This window comes from Notolepis coatsorum (assembly GCF_963971535.1).
Source record: "Notolepis coatsorum genome assembly, chromosome: 2".
Lineage (NCBI taxonomy): Eukaryota > Metazoa > Chordata > Actinopteri > Aulopiformes > Paralepididae > Notolepis > Notolepis coatsorum.
The window spans coordinates 227,702,757-227,718,418 of NC_140166.1; the positions used below are offsets into that span (position 1 = coordinate 227,702,757).

General features: G+C 43.1%; 1 protein-coding gene across 1 annotated transcript in view; it reads left to right on the forward strand.

Annotated features, from left to right (window-relative positions):
• The first annotated feature begins 3,829 nt into the window (after positions 1–3,829).
• LOC311246464 (aldehyde dehydrogenase, mitochondrial-like) overlaps positions 3,830–15,662 on the forward strand; it is a 34,215-nt gene continuing 22,382 nt past the window's right edge. The window contains exons 1-5 of the mRNA XM_084336618.1: positions 3,830–4,043; positions 10,342–10,446; positions 12,133–12,273; positions 14,612–14,691; positions 14,827–14,938. Coding sequence (XP_084192744.1) covers positions 3,918–4,043; positions 10,342–10,446; positions 12,133–12,273; positions 14,612–14,691; positions 14,827–14,938 — 564 coding nt within the window. The 5' untranslated portion in view covers positions 3,830–3,917. The remainder of the gene's footprint in view (positions 4,044–10,341; positions 10,447–12,132; positions 12,274–14,611; positions 14,692–14,826; positions 14,939–15,662) is intronic.

The following is a 15,662-nucleotide window of genomic DNA, read 5'->3' on the forward strand; positions in this document are numbered from 1 at the left end:
ACTACGGCACATAGAAGTGTGTAAAACTCACTCCCCAGAGGCAGATAAACCGAGCGCTTAGAGGGGAATTCCCTTCTTGGCGCAGCGGTTTGCTATACTGGCCCCGGAGCAGACGCTCGGGGCTCGACTCCCACTCGAGGCACGGTCGAATTTTGTGACGGGTACTAGGACGTACCCGTTATACTGGTGCCGTTGACCCGGATGCCTTGGGTGGTGTGAGTTTAGGGGGGGTGAATGTAACGGATATGTGCCGCGATAGTGTGACTACGGCACATAGAAGTGTGTAAAACTCACTACCCAGAGGCAGATAAACCGAGCGCTTAGAGGGGAATTCCCTTCTTGGCGCAGCGGTTTGCTATACTGGCCCCGGAGCAGACGCTCGGGGCTCGACTCCCACTCGAGGCACGGTCGAATTTCGTGACGGGTACTAGGACGTACCCGTTATACAGGCGTAGGGCTGTTAGATGTTGTTTCAGTTGTCTCTTAAAGCCTGTATTGTAAACAAAAAGCTAAATGTAGCTATGTTTCTTGTATACGGTACATACTCATAAAGGTAGGACTAATTTCAGTTTTTTTAATCCATATATAGGCCACATTAAACCTTCCACTTACTCAAACGAAGTCGAGGTCACCCACACTACAGGCCACCACCAACAAAAGACTGTGTTTACCAACATCGAAAAGTCACCCATTTAAAACAAAACGCGTCACCCCAGATGACTCATCTTTCTTTCAGTCCCTTGTCAGGTAGCTCGGCTCGCTGGAAAACGAGATTTTGTCGGATTCTAATTTACTCTAAAGAATTGTAAGAGATAAATACAAGAAAAAAGTAGCTGCACAACAGTGGTGACGGCACACATTATTGTTTTGGAGCGTCCACAAATTAACCACGGTCCGAGAGGCCGGAGACTGTCTCATGCTTTCCTCCGACGCATGTGCGGCCAGCCTGGCAGCGCAGATTCTCACTGGGAGAGTAACGTGTGGAAGGTCGCTGTTGTGAAGGATCAGATTAAACCGAATATATATATTTATTTATGGATATATATTTAATAGTATTTGTATATCGTTCGATATCCCTTGTATATTCATACACTGAATATCCCTTTAGTCTACTACAGCCCATAATAGTTCATTCTCTCATTGGACAAGGACCTGGCGCCAGCAGACAAGCCCCTTGAGTCAAGTTCAATAGCGCCGACGAACATGTCGTTACTAGCCCCGGTTCCGCGTAGGAATACGGCTACCGAAATACGAATGGTACTATTTGTTCACCGCGCATATAAATATGGCGCAAGTAAATGTAGAAGACCCTTAGTCCTTTACCCTCCAACCTAGTAACAGACGTGAAGCCTCACCCACGACCAGCGTGTGGTGCAGTATGGTCTATTTGGCCCCAGAATAGGCATTGAGACCTCGTGTAAATGAATAGCTGAATTGTCATAGTTTGGCACTGTACCGTCGAGTGGGACGTATTTCTATTAAGTTAATAATAGTCTATTATGTATGGTGCATCGTGCGGTATAGAGTTCTAAAGTGAGTAGCATCCCCATCGCCTCCTCGTGTTATCTAGAAGCTTAACCAGGTTGGGCAGACCACATGTGGTGCTTGCATCCGAGGAGTTCTAGACGAGGACCGAGGGGACCTGCACATTGGATTACCTACCCGGACGACTGCTGAGCCCTATACGGCTTGGAATATCTATTTGCTTTGGTGCTTTGATTGTGGAGCGGATAACAGCCAACACCGGTGAGTGTTGGAATTACCCCCGAGAGGAGCCCAGGTGAGACGGCGCTCAACCCAGACCGAGGTCGCCTCGCTTCTCCTTCGTTGTGGACCTACAGCCTACAGCTACCGTCTACAAGAGGGCCCAAGTGTATTCATCTGTGGATCAAGATTCTGCGGGCACTGTGTTCTGTACCTGAATTCTCCCCAGAAATCGTTGGCCAGATGGGATACAGCTGACGGCTCTCCTAACCCCCCCCCTACTGACTTACAACCGGCAGGACCCCTTTAGTATACCCCGCTATAATCATTAAGTACCATCGCTATAATTCCCTAAGAACCAGTTTGTATACTTGCTTCCTGCGTAACCAGAGATTGGACATTCAGTGTTGATTTGCCTACGAATACTCATTTGCCTTACAAGTGCATTCAAATCATAAATGTAATAAGTAACTATTGTATATACCTTTTGCTATATTAAATATTCGACTGTTACATTTGTGTGGACCTGATTTCATATGTGGGAAAGTGTTCATCATATTTAGATATCGTGTACTGTATGGCCAGTAGTTAAAGTACATAAAGCGGTAGTGGTTTAATGATACCATACTTATCAATACAGTCAGGGAATTGTACCCCTCAGTTACAGTCGCACTACCTCTCTCATTGTACTGTACTTGTCTAATAGCCCTTCAAGAGCAACGGGTACAGGGTCGATATGACCCTGATGTAAACGAGACACTAATCTCTCTACCACGCGCTCGGTTGCTAACTTGCTATTGGTTTTTACAGTCTGCCGTAAACATGGGAAATAATTGCGACAGCTCTGCTGTACACTGGGAACCTTGGTTGCTATGCCCACACAAAACCGCAAAACTTCACCCTGGACTCCGGTTTTCAAAGACCGGGGTTGCAGTGTAGCAAATCCCCGGTTGTGTGTGGCCGAACAGTGCAACTGCGCACATACAATCATGGTTATATTAAATCCAGCGCTCGTGTGGACTGGGCAACTTGCCTGCCATTACGTTGCGTTCTGAAAAGCGAAACTGACCCTGAAAACGAAACGAAAATGGCCCTGTGTGTAACTGCAGCCGTCTCTGTGCTAACAGTCACGTTTTCAGTACGAGAAGACAAGACAAAACTTCTTTCTCTGGTCTGCATCCCCTTAACAATTGTGTGTATTGAGCCGTACTGTATTGTACCCATTCTGCAATCTTGTTGCAATAAAGTTTTCATTCACACTCAAAATCTGTGTTCATTTTTTATTTTGCATACTAATGTTCTGTGTCTTGAGTCGTACTTGTATTGAAAAACTGATTTTATGTCTGAGGAGAAGACCGGTACTCATCATCTTCGTCTCCACAAAAAGAAAAATGACATGTGAAGTATGTTGTGTGCCAGGTTCAAACAGTGCTCTATATGTACAGTTTATTCCTACTCCTATCCAAGCTCCGGGAGGGTCATCAAAGAGAAGTCGGGTCATCAAAGAGAAGTCTCCTATTCTTAGTCCTTGCCCCACAATGGTGGAATAACAAAAAGAAAAATGACATGTGAAGTATGTTGTGTGCCAGGTTCAAACAGTGCTGTATATGTACAGTTTATTCCTACTCCTATCCAACCTCCGGGAGGGTCATCAAAGAGAAGTCGGGTCATCAAAGAGAAGTCGCCTATTCTTAGTCCTTGCCCCACAATGGTGGAATTGTCCTAATAAACTAACCTACACTGTAGCACTCAACACTTTATGAACATTGTTACTGAGACGAAAGTTAAGTTTACTCTATTATTACTAGATCTGGTATGTCTAGATGTAACACTGTATGGGTACAAGTTTACTCTATTATTACATGTCTAGATGTAACATTACTGTCTATGTATAATGTACCTATGTAAACGAGACGAACCCCGCCCCCCCCCCCCCCCCCCCCCCCCCATTCGCAACTACTTGTCCAGACCACTTATACCCGTCCAGCCTGGCTCTGCGGCTCTGCAGATACCCCCTATTGGGCTCTGCGGCTCTGCAGATACCCCCTATTGGAGTAAAGGGTTAAACCGGCTTAAACTCGAATGTGATTGGCTCAGTTCCAGCTAGGCCACAGAGTATTTAAGTGCGCATGCGCCATAGGTGAAGTCCAGCGATCAGTACACATTACATTCCTCCTTCTTCTCTCTCCTGCAGCAAGGGATCCGGCAGCAGCATGTTCCGTACCGTGTTGACCCGGGCTCTGGCCTGCAGCCCTGCCCGCTCTGCACACCCTGCCTGCCGCTACTCTGCTGCGGCCATCCCGGCTCCCAACTGCCAGCCCGAGGTCCACTTTAACCAGGTCAGAACCCAACCCACCGTCGTCCGAACTGACCTACGGCTCTTTGCACGTCGCTAGTCACAGAGATACAGTCAGAGAAGTATGCAGATAGAATAAATAAAAACGACACGACGGTTTATTTTTCTGTCGGAAGTAAACTTGCAGAGGCAGTCACATAAATGGAGATCTATGCTATTATTCTGTCGGAAGTAAACTTGCGGTTTGTTTTTAGCAGCTTGTTGACACGTTAAGTGACTTTAGTTCCGTGTGTTGGTCTGTTTGCACTTTGCTCAGGAACTCTGCAAAGCTGCAAGTCATTATTTAGAACTAATTAGTATAACCAACTAAAGTTAAAGAAAGGAGGATAGTTATTAGGGGTTCAAGCCCGAAGGGTTTCGTTTATTATTCGTCGGAAATGTTTATGCAAATTCCCGTGAGATGGTTAATCACTGGGCTTTGGTAGCAACATGCAATTTGACAGATTATTGGAAGTTGTGTGCAAATGCTCTCCAATAAATATGATTACCTTAATTGGCCTGAAGTGATGGGGGCGCTATCATTTACAGGGGTCAGGAACCTTTTTGACTGGGAGAGCCATAAAAGCCAAATATTTCTAAATATATTTCATTTAGAGCCATATAGTATTTTTAACGTATAATACATTAAATATGTCTTACTTTTAATGCGACTTCTGGTGCTGCATGGTTTTGCTGATGGCCTTGTAGTCTGGTTCATACGTGGTGAGGTTGAGCTTCATGAAGGCGTTGAGGCTTCCATCAGTTAAACGTGAGCGTAGGTTGGTCTTAATGTTCCTCATATGCGAGAATGACTGCCCACATGCATATGTAGAGCCAAACATGGTCAATACGGCAATACTCGCGCTGCATTGTGTGGTATGTCTCAGTTCAAGTTCAAGTTTCTTTAATAGTTGTCATACAGAAGTACAGAATACTTTTATACAAAATGCTTCTTACTGTTACGCTCCAGAGACTGTGCAAGACAAGATAAGTATGAAATAAAATAACATAGTATAGCATGTAAATTAGAAGTAAAAAAAGAGGTCAGTGTTCAGTTTAGACATATGTACAATGTTCGATGCAGAATAGACGTAACTGAGTTACCATATAATATACAATACTGTGCAGTGTACTAATATACAATACTATATAGTGCAAGGCAGAAATGGGATGAGGTGCAATTTAGGTACAATTTACAGTAGGTGTACGAGTTGTAGTGAAAAAAACTTTATCAATAAATATAAAGTGTGTGATCTAAAGTGTGGAGAGTGGGTGCTGCAGTGTGTTTGTTTAAGTGAGTGTGGGTGTGTGTGCATTTGATGGTTGTTGCATAGTGTTTATTGTTCGTTTAGCAGCCTGATGGCCTGGGGATAGAAGCTTCTTCTGAGTCTTTCTGTGCTCGCCTTAAGACTCCGGTATCGCTTGCCTGACCGCAGCAGTTCAAAGAGGCAGTTGTTCGGGTGGCTCGAGTCCTTAATAATTCTCTTAGCCTTCCCCTTGCACCGCTTGTTGTAAATGTTCTGGAGGGTGGGAAGCCCCCCTCCAATTGTGCGTTCGGCTGAACGTGTCACTCTTTGTAGTCTGCTACGGTCTTGTGCAGTGCTATTCCCAAACCAGGAGGTGATGTTGCCAGTCAGGATACTCTCTATTGTACATGAGTAGAAGTTCCTAAGGATCTTCTAACTGACTTGGAACTTCTTAGGCGCCTGAGGAAGTAGAGGCGTTGTCGTGCCTTCTTCACAACACTGTCAATGTGTGTGGTCCATGTCAAATCCTCGGATATGTGGGTTCCGAGGTACTTGAAACTGTTCACTCTCTCAACCGGTGCCCCGTCGATGCTGAGGGGGCTGTAGTCCTTGACCCCGACCTCCTGAAGTCCACAATCATCTCGTTTTAAGAATCAGCTGGTCTTCAGGTTGAAGATTTTTTATTTCTGTCCACTTGCGTTCCCTCGCCAGCTCTGCTCGCTATATCTTCAGCTACAGATACTATTAGCTGTATCTTCAAAGCGTTTGCAAAATAAACTATCATTGAAGTGGGTGGTGGCAAGGCACTAAAGCTTGCACGAGCTCCGGCTTTGAAAGTGTTAAGAGGGTGAACATGATTTTTCTATAATGGTTGAAAGCTGACTCATCTGTTTTCTCTCATCCAACGGTGCTTATTCTCTAGTATTAATGCAGGCCTCTGCATTAGTGACTCATTCATCCCAGTCCAGTTAATTGGTGGGATTTGGTCCAGTTGTGCTTTTCCAATTCTCAGCTCTTTGCTTGCACAATATTTACATTGCACCTACTTGTTTGCTTCATTGTTATCATTAATTATTCACTTTATACCACATTCATTATTTGTCTGTGAATTTAAGTCACTGAACAGAAATTCATATGTTGGTTATTATTCAAACATAGCTAATCTTTCATGCTCACTATTGTCTTCACATCCTCATCTAGTTTCCTCCTGAATAGCCTCTAGGCTTCCTTAAATGCTTCTCTCAACCTCACACTTACTTAAAGATAACCCCATGACACAGTCACGATACACACAAGGACAACAAAACATTCAGTGGATGGAGGCTGAAGACTCTCATTGAGCGGCACTGAATTACTGCATTACACTACTAACTAATCGCACACAGTCATACCTTGAACACTTGCATCATCCAAAAGAAACCATATACCAGTTCTGTTGCCCAGTTCAATGCCCTAAACCCACGGTATTTACGCTGCTGTTACATTGTTTAGAAGGGAGATTGCAGCCAGGTGATAGGGTGAAGGGAACTGGCTGCCATCTCCCTTCACCCTGGCTGCCATCTCCCTTCTAAACAACGTAACGGCAGTGTAAATACCGTGGGTTTAGGCCGGGATGTAGATTGTCATAGCTTGTAATGCATTCAGCAACAGTTGCTGAACCAACCATGCTCATGGCCGCCCTCAACTACATTTATAGCAGCCCACCTGGCACTTGGCCACAAAGACATGCAATACAGATAACATTTAATGGGTTGAGTTGCATACACACACTCAAGCACCTACCCGCTCTCACCAACGCCCAACTTTACTTAACCAAGTACTGTATAATGATTAATCCGTGCGTATATACAACCTCACTCTCAGCCAAGTTCTGTCCGCCAGTCAACTTTCATCATGTTATTGCAGAAAGGTGGGGTATAAGGAGAAGGTTTCCTCACCTCTGAATAATTGTAGACAATCTCTCCCATCTCAGGATGGAAAAAAACAGCAGGTTCTGAAGTCTCAATATCTGGAACCAAAATCATCAATTATGTCGTAGACGGATCTTCTGATCAAAATAGGTTTAATGGTAAACAATTGGTACAAAATACATGTAGATTAAATGACCTTTGGCTAAGAGGAGTGCTCTCATTATGGCCAGCTAGGAGGAAGAGGAAGAGTATGAGGGGTGGAAGTAACCAATGTATAAATTAATGTGTAACTGATTAAAATGCAATCAGATAGTCACTTGATGAATTGGCTAATTTAATATTATTAAATATTAATATTTATTTATTCAGCAATAAAATGAAATGACAATCGAACATAATTTAAATGAACTAGACCAGCGGTTCCCAAACTTTTTTGGCCGCGCACCCCCTGTCACCTGCCGACCTAGCTCGCGCACCCCCCAATGCAAACATAAAAAATAATAAATAAATAAGTCCAGAGACTCCGTGCTGCTGCTGACTTTAAATCAAATAGGTGTCTGTGGGCAGTCAGCCGACATTAATAAACAACTGTTATAATCAAATTTTTATGAGCTAACGAATCCCGTTATATTGGACATTGAAATTTGGCAGAGAGACGGCAACATTATCGTGAAATATAAACGTTGCGTGATGACTATTATATCTCCGCCTCCCAGTCCCAACGAAGCACATACCAATAGTATGCAGCCGCAGAGCCAGCAGCGCTCTCATCCCGGTCTGGGGAAGCTCAGCAGAATTGCCAATGGCTGAATTGGAGTATTGCACTGTGCGCGCACAACTGTCTGCTCTGCGGCTGAATGCTTCTCGCAAATCTAGCTCTCGCTGCCAAACCAAATGAATCTCGACATCGCTTCACCAATAGTCGTTATCAGAACACTAACACACATCGTTGTCATTATTACCCTGTTTTCTTGGTGGAGGGCCGGGCTGTTGTGTCTGTGCTCCAGCTGTCATCATCACTCTCTGTCTCCACTCTACTGCTCTCCGCTTCTCTCGCCTCCAATTCCTCCTGTCCTCTTTCATTACTTTTATTGACTTTAGATTCACCTGACAGTTTCCCTGTTTTTAGCCAGCTCTGCATGTTGTAAGTGCCACAATCCCGCGCTGGTCCCGCGCTTTTGGCAGGAAGTTATTAATGCACTGGCTCGCGCTCGCTACTGTCATCGGCCCGCTGTTAAGCCCGCATATTAGGAGACCTGAAGAGACAGACTCCAGGCAGAGCGGAGCGCATCAGCACAGACGAAGCGCACCTCGCCCGAGACATTGTTTATTATTATTATTATTAAAACGTACGTTTTTTTTATTAAAACGTTTCTTGAATTTCATGATTTACACAGTGAAAATCCCCATTTGAAATAATGTATATTAGTTATAAAAATAATTGGAAAATAACGCCATTAGCCTTTTCATGTCACGCACCACCTAGAGGTAGCTTGCGAACCACTGAACTAGACTGATTTTATCTAAATCACCGCAATTCCATTCGCCACCACTTTCACCAAATCGAGGACACTTTCGTTTTTTTTATCTACTTTTTCTACATTTTCTCCCATCCCAATTTCGTATCAACCAATTCAACCCTCCCCTGTCACGGACGCTGTTTCTTGCCTCCCACAAGCCGGCTGCAATGTGGACTAAGTCATACATAGCACAAGTCCCCTCCGGTACTTGAGGTAACAGCAGTCGCATCTTTTCACCTGCGCAGCTCGATCTCTCAGTGGCGAGGAGTAACGCGTGGGAGGCTCACGCTGCCCCCGACACTTCCTGATTCTACTGCGCAGGCGCACCAACCGACCTGTAGGAAAACGCCCGATCCCCACCCATCAGTTTCCCACCCCCTAATACGGCCAATGTGTATTAGTACGGATGACCAGCTAAACTGAAAGCAAATGTGGAGCGCTGGGCTCGAACTGACGAGCCCAGCGTCTCCAGCATTTCGTGGCGAGCGCCTTGCCCACTACGCCACGTAGCCGCCCTGGACACTTTCGTTGTTAACGGTTTGTGCTCCATGTGTCAATCAAATTACCCCGCCCACTATGAGGGGTGGAAGTAACACATTTATGAAAGTGGTGGCGAATGGAATTGCGGCGCACTGAATTGAATTTCAAGGTGATTAGATAAAACTAGTTTATTTAAATGTGTTGGATTGTTAGTTTATTTTATTGATGTTTTATTCAGTTTGGTTCTGAATTAATTAAATCATTTGCTAATTCGGGCGCCCCAGTGGCGAACCACATAGCGTGCTCAGCCGCGACACGGCCGACCCGGGTTCGACTCCCGAACCCATCGTTATTTGCAGAATGTCTTCCCCCTACTCTGTCTCCCATTCCTCATCTGTCTCTCCCTACTGGACTGCCCAGTAGAAATAAAGCGATAAAACGCCAAAAAATAAATCTTAAAAAAAAATCATTTGCTAATTCATCAAGTGACTATTTGATTGCATTTTAATTAGGGATGCTCGATATTGGCTTTTATACTGATATTGTCCAACTCTTAATTTCCGATACCGATATCTACCGATATATGCAGGGTTTCCCCCCCCAAAAAAGCTGAATAATTTCAGGTAATTAACATTGCACATCTCTTGTCGTGCAATTAACACAACATTATGCATACTTTGACTATAAATAAAATAATTTTGTTCTTACTTGCTTGCCTGGGTAAATAAAGTTTTTTTTTTTTTTTTAATACAGATATTTTCCGATATCACATTTTTATGCCTATCGGCCCATAATATCCGACATCCCTAATTTTAATCTGTTACACATTCATTTATCAATTTGTTACTTCCACCCCTCATACAAGAGAAGACAATGAGCTTAAGTATAGAGAGGGGTGGAAGCTGTAGCCCCTGGCCTCTCACTTAGATGTTATTGTTTGGGGCAAACAAAAGGCCTCCACACTTCGCTGGTAGTCTTACCACCAGTTCCTTACATCAGTCTTACTGATGTTGAGTTGGAGGTGATTGTTATCGCACCACTCTACGAGGCTCTCCATACTGATATAATATAGTCAGTCCTAGTCTGTTAGCCTGTCAGGTTTGTTCTGCTGAAATCTGTTGTCTAATATATTGTTCTTGTTTCAGTTGTTTATCAACAACCAATGGCAGGACGCAAGCAGCGGGAAGACCTTCCCCACCATCAACCCTTCAACTGGAGAGGTCATCTGTCAGGTCGCAGAGGCCGACAAGGTACATACGCATACACTAGGGGTGTAACGGTACACAAAAACCACGGTTCGGTACGTACCTCGGTTTTGACATCACGGTTCAGTACGGGTTTTCGGTACAGTGGGGGAAAGTTTGGCTTTCCATGTTCCACTCAGGGGTGATGTAGTGTGCAGTAACTAATTGTACTTGTAGGGCTGTCAACGAATATTCTATATTGAAATTAATAATGGACTTGTAAAGAGAGAAATATATAATAATTATATTAGATTGTGAAAAAACAGCCCCCGGTGGGCGGTCATTAGTGGTTAACATACCGCTGTATTCGTTTGGTACGCAGCCATTCGGTTCGGTACGGATATGTGTACCTTTACACGCATAAACACGTGTGTGTGTGTATATATATATATATACACATGCATACAAACATGTAAACACAGACTCGTATATACAAATGCATATACGGTACACGCATATTTACAAAAAAAAGTGAAAGGGGAAACAAAATACTCTATACATACAATATTATAGTTACACAATGAGTTCCTCAACTCTGGTTTTCAACAAAGAACAATCGAACATTACTCTGGTTTTCAAGATCAGATTTCAGCTACCTTCTCTAACTCAGCCAACTCGAGACTGACATCCTTGAGCAAAGGCAGCCCTTTTATCTCTGGTAGCCCCTCCCACTAGGCTTCAGTTTTTCCACAAATAACACTTGACAATTTACTATATTGCATCTTTTAGAAACATTTTCCTTAGAATCTTTATTGTCATTGTTGGTACAACAAAATTGAGTTTAGAGCATCACCACTGGCATACAAACATACTGAATATAGCATGTACAAAATAATATCAATAATGTATCAATGGGTCTCATTCCCGAATGGATTTACGACAAGAAATTTCCTCTCGGGCGTATTTGCGACATATTAGGGCTGAAGGAGATTCCCGAAACTTCCCTGAGATTGGATTCAGCCGTGGCTGAGAGCAGAATTTAAGAGCGCTGAGGAGCACACTCATGATTGATTGAAAATTGTATTAACTTGACAGACTGTGTTCTTAATGGCTTTATTTGGGAGGAATCATAGTGATTCCTTCATGTCAACCCTACAGGCCTCCTTGTAATTAATTACATAATCATAATTAAAATAAATATCAATATTTGTACGATAAGAAATTACGCAGATATTGGAAGAATAAATCACAGGGCAGCTGGATTAACCATATCTGAACCAGCTATTTTTGACGAATGTATAATTACTCGGATAAGGGTCCTTACCTTAGCCAGAAGGTAATCCAAAAAGAATAATTCCAATGATCCCATCGGCAATCGTGATTACACTATAGGTTTGAGGCAAGCGGATCTGCTTGCGATTGCTTTGGAAGAGCTCCTCTCCAACAGAGCGAGCCTTGATGCATTCATTGACAATACTGCTGCCTTCCTATCAGAGTTCAAATGGTAGATGATACTGCCATCTGGTGAGATTCGATCGGCATTGCAGTTCCAGCGTATGTGGCTGTGCCACAGTGATTCGGAGCGCTCCGGGCGACTCTGTAGAGCGGGGATCAAAGGGAAAATATCTGAGTATACTCGTTGTTGGCATTCAACGCATGGCGCCCAATAACGAGTATACTCGTTGTTGGCGGGGATTGAGTTAAAGGGTTTAACAGATGGTAGAGGCCTGTATTAAAGTGTTTGTTTTTCAGACTGATGTGGACAGAGCAGTGAAAGCGGCTCGTGATGCCTTCAGGCTGGGGTCTCCATGGCGACGGATGGATGCCTCTGACCGTGGCCTGCTGCTCAGCCGATTGGCCGATGCCATCGAGAGGGATGCCGCTTACCTTGCTGTAAGACGATCCAAAACCTCACTAGAACAGATTGCCAATATTTTTGTTTTACTAACTACAGGACCAAAGGGGGATAATCTGGTTTAAGTACCGGATACAAAATTACTATTGTGTCATAAATAGATCAATACAGTCCGTATTAATTAATGTTGCATTTCTTTTTCAAATGTAGCCAAGAGTAAAGACCCTAACCCTGTCAAAATGGCAGTCAACATGTATATTTTCAGCACTACAAAATTCCAAAAAAAAAAGTGAATTATTTTTATAATTTATCCCACCTGCAATGAACAAAGGTTGCAACATAATTATGTAATGTTGTTGGCTGTGTAACGGAGAGAAGCCGCCCAGGCAGCGCAGCTCCCGACATTATTCATTTAATTAATTAATCCAACCCACTTTATTTATAGAGCACATTTAAAAACAACAAAGTTGACCAATGCTGTACAAGTCCCACAACATAAGATAAAAAGATATATATAAAAAAATAATTGTATCCCCGGCGGTTGGGTGGCGTAGCCGAGATTGTGCTCGTCACCAATTCAAGAGACTCCGGTATCGAATCTCAGCATTGCCTTCGACTTGGGCCGGCCATTGTACTGGCTCATTTGGCAGCGGGTGGAAAGTCGATGGGTGGGGATTGGACGTTGTGGACAGCGACTCCTACAGGTTGGTTGGGTGACATCGGGGGCAGCGTGCGCATCTCACGTGTTACTCCTTGCCACTGAGTCCGCGCTGTCTGGTGAAAAGATGCGACAGGCTGCCTCCTCGTGTACCAGAGGGTACATGTGATGCAAGGCTTCTATCCTCACTACAACCGACCAGTGGGGGGCATAGTCTAGCAACGTTCAAGACACTGGAGGGGAGAATTGGCAATACGAAATTGGGATGGGAGAAAAATAGAAAATTAGGAGAAAAAGTGGATAAAAAATAAAAACTTCTCGAAGCTTCGAATTAAAATCTAATCTCGGCCCCGAAGCTTCGATTGCCATGAAAAGCTTTGAAGGTCAGCCCTAAAGGGAGGAGACCCAGGGCTTTTGATGGACATTAAAATTTCATAAAACTACACTGCCCAGCTCACACCAGCCTCTGTCAAAGCTGTTGATTATTTGCAAAAATCCTGATGTTATATTTGTGATTATATCTTAGGTCGAACAAACCTGAACATTATTGCCATAACATAGAACCGCATCTCAATCTGATAAATGGCGGAGCTATGGACATTATAAAAAAAAGTAACTGTAAATCTTCCATCTATTTCATTCACGGTATTTTCTGCACCGTCACGGGCGCCTGGTGGTACTAAATCCAGATTTAACTCCGCCATTGAAAAGGGGAGATTTGGCCCAATCCATAGATGTATCACATGGCCAATAAGGTAATTTATATATTTCAAATTGCATGTGTCCGGATGGCAAAATTCAGTACTCTATCTACAAAACCCCCTGTAAATCGTCTGCCCTTTATTAATTTGCTTAGATCTTTTATACATATGATCTCAAGAAGGTGCTGAATGAGCTCTGTGGCAATTTTTCACATCTGGTCAATGTTAGCATGCCGTTATTCACTGTCTAATGAGGAAAAACATTTATAATAATTGATATTCTCTTTTTTTGGTTTCATTACAATTTACTCAAGCATAGTAACAGACACAATATTTCTGACACTGGGAATACATTCCCTGAGGTCCATATATGTCCCTAGATACCAGGGACATGCAAATGGTCCTTGTAGAAGTGGAGCGATCCTCCATTTACTTAGGTATGTGAATTTTCTGAAAATATGGCTAGGGCTTAACAGGTTAAACTACATGACTAATCTTTTTTTCACTACAGTACCACTATACTATGGCCTACTATACTATTGCTACACAATAGCCATACTGTTACTCCACTACTATAACCATACTATTAGATTCAATTCATATGTATTATCATTATACAGCACAAGTACAGTACAACTAAAATAAGTTTGGCATCCAACCAGAGTGCACATGTAACGTGTGTAATTAATATGTAATGCAAATGTAGTAAAGTGCAATACTATTACTACACTAGAACTATAACCATGCAGTTTCTACACTATAACCATAATATTACTACATTATACTGTAATGATACTATCACTACATTATACTATAAACAGTATAGTCACTAGCTGAGTTAGTAGATATCACATGACCTCACTTTAACACTCTTTTGTTTCTGACCTCACACTGCCCCCTAGTGGCCTCAGCTTGACAGCATGACAAACCTACCAAGGGTAGGAGTGGAGAGGGTAAGGGAGGTGAGGAGACTGTTGACATTAAGAAACTAAAATGCGTGTGTTGTTGTTGCCATAGGAACTAGAGACTCTGGACAACGGAAAGCCATACGCCATCTCCTACATGGTTGACATCCCCACCGTGGTGAAATGTCTCCGGTAAAACACACACACGGATGGAATACTTCATACCATTTCTGTTCCACTTCATTATGATATAATAGATTTTGGTGGTATAAATGTGATTGTGTGTGCAATGTATTACATGTGTGTGTATATATATTATGTGTGTAGGTACTACGCAGGCTGGGCTGATAAGTGGGAAGGAAAGACCATCCCCATCGATGGAGATTACTTCTGCTACACGAGACACGAGCCAGTGGGCGTCTGTGGTCAGATCATACCGGTGAGGTTCAAACAATGAGTCCTTGAGAAAGACACTGAACCCCTACCTGCTCCAGAGGCGCAGCATGTCTTGACACTGACTAGGGACGGGCACAAGTAATGTTTTACCAGAGTAGTATTTGAGTAATTGTTTATGGAAATATATATTTAGAACTCATCTTAAAGCACAGCAGCAATAACGAGACATTATCAGGGCTCAAAATTAACCTTTTTACTTGGTAGCACTTTTTTTTTAGTCTCATATATGTAAAGACTAACTTAAAAGATAAGACTCATATACTGTACATATGACACATGTATATATATATATACAGTGTTGTGCTAGTTACTGAAAAATAGTAACTCAGTTACTTTACTAGTTACTTACACCCAAAAGTAATGAGTTGCTTAAAAAAAATTGGGATGTCCTTTTCTGTACAGTTGCACATTGCTGTACTCCACCCAGTAGGTATGGGAGTTTTCCGTTATTTGTCATGTTTTCAAACTCTCTTTGGGTGTTTGCAATTCATGGGAAGTATATGTCTCTGATATCTTGGTACAGTGGGCAGGTTGTTAGAAAGTGTAGCTCACTTTCCACCTCTGCTCTGACATGGCTGTTAGCCTAGCCACAGAGGGTCTTGAGGAGAGGCTCCGATTGAATCCGGGACACAGACATGATGCAGCCAATGTGACGATGGCTCTGTTCTTTATCACAAATTGATTCCAGCTTCATTGATTTACTACCG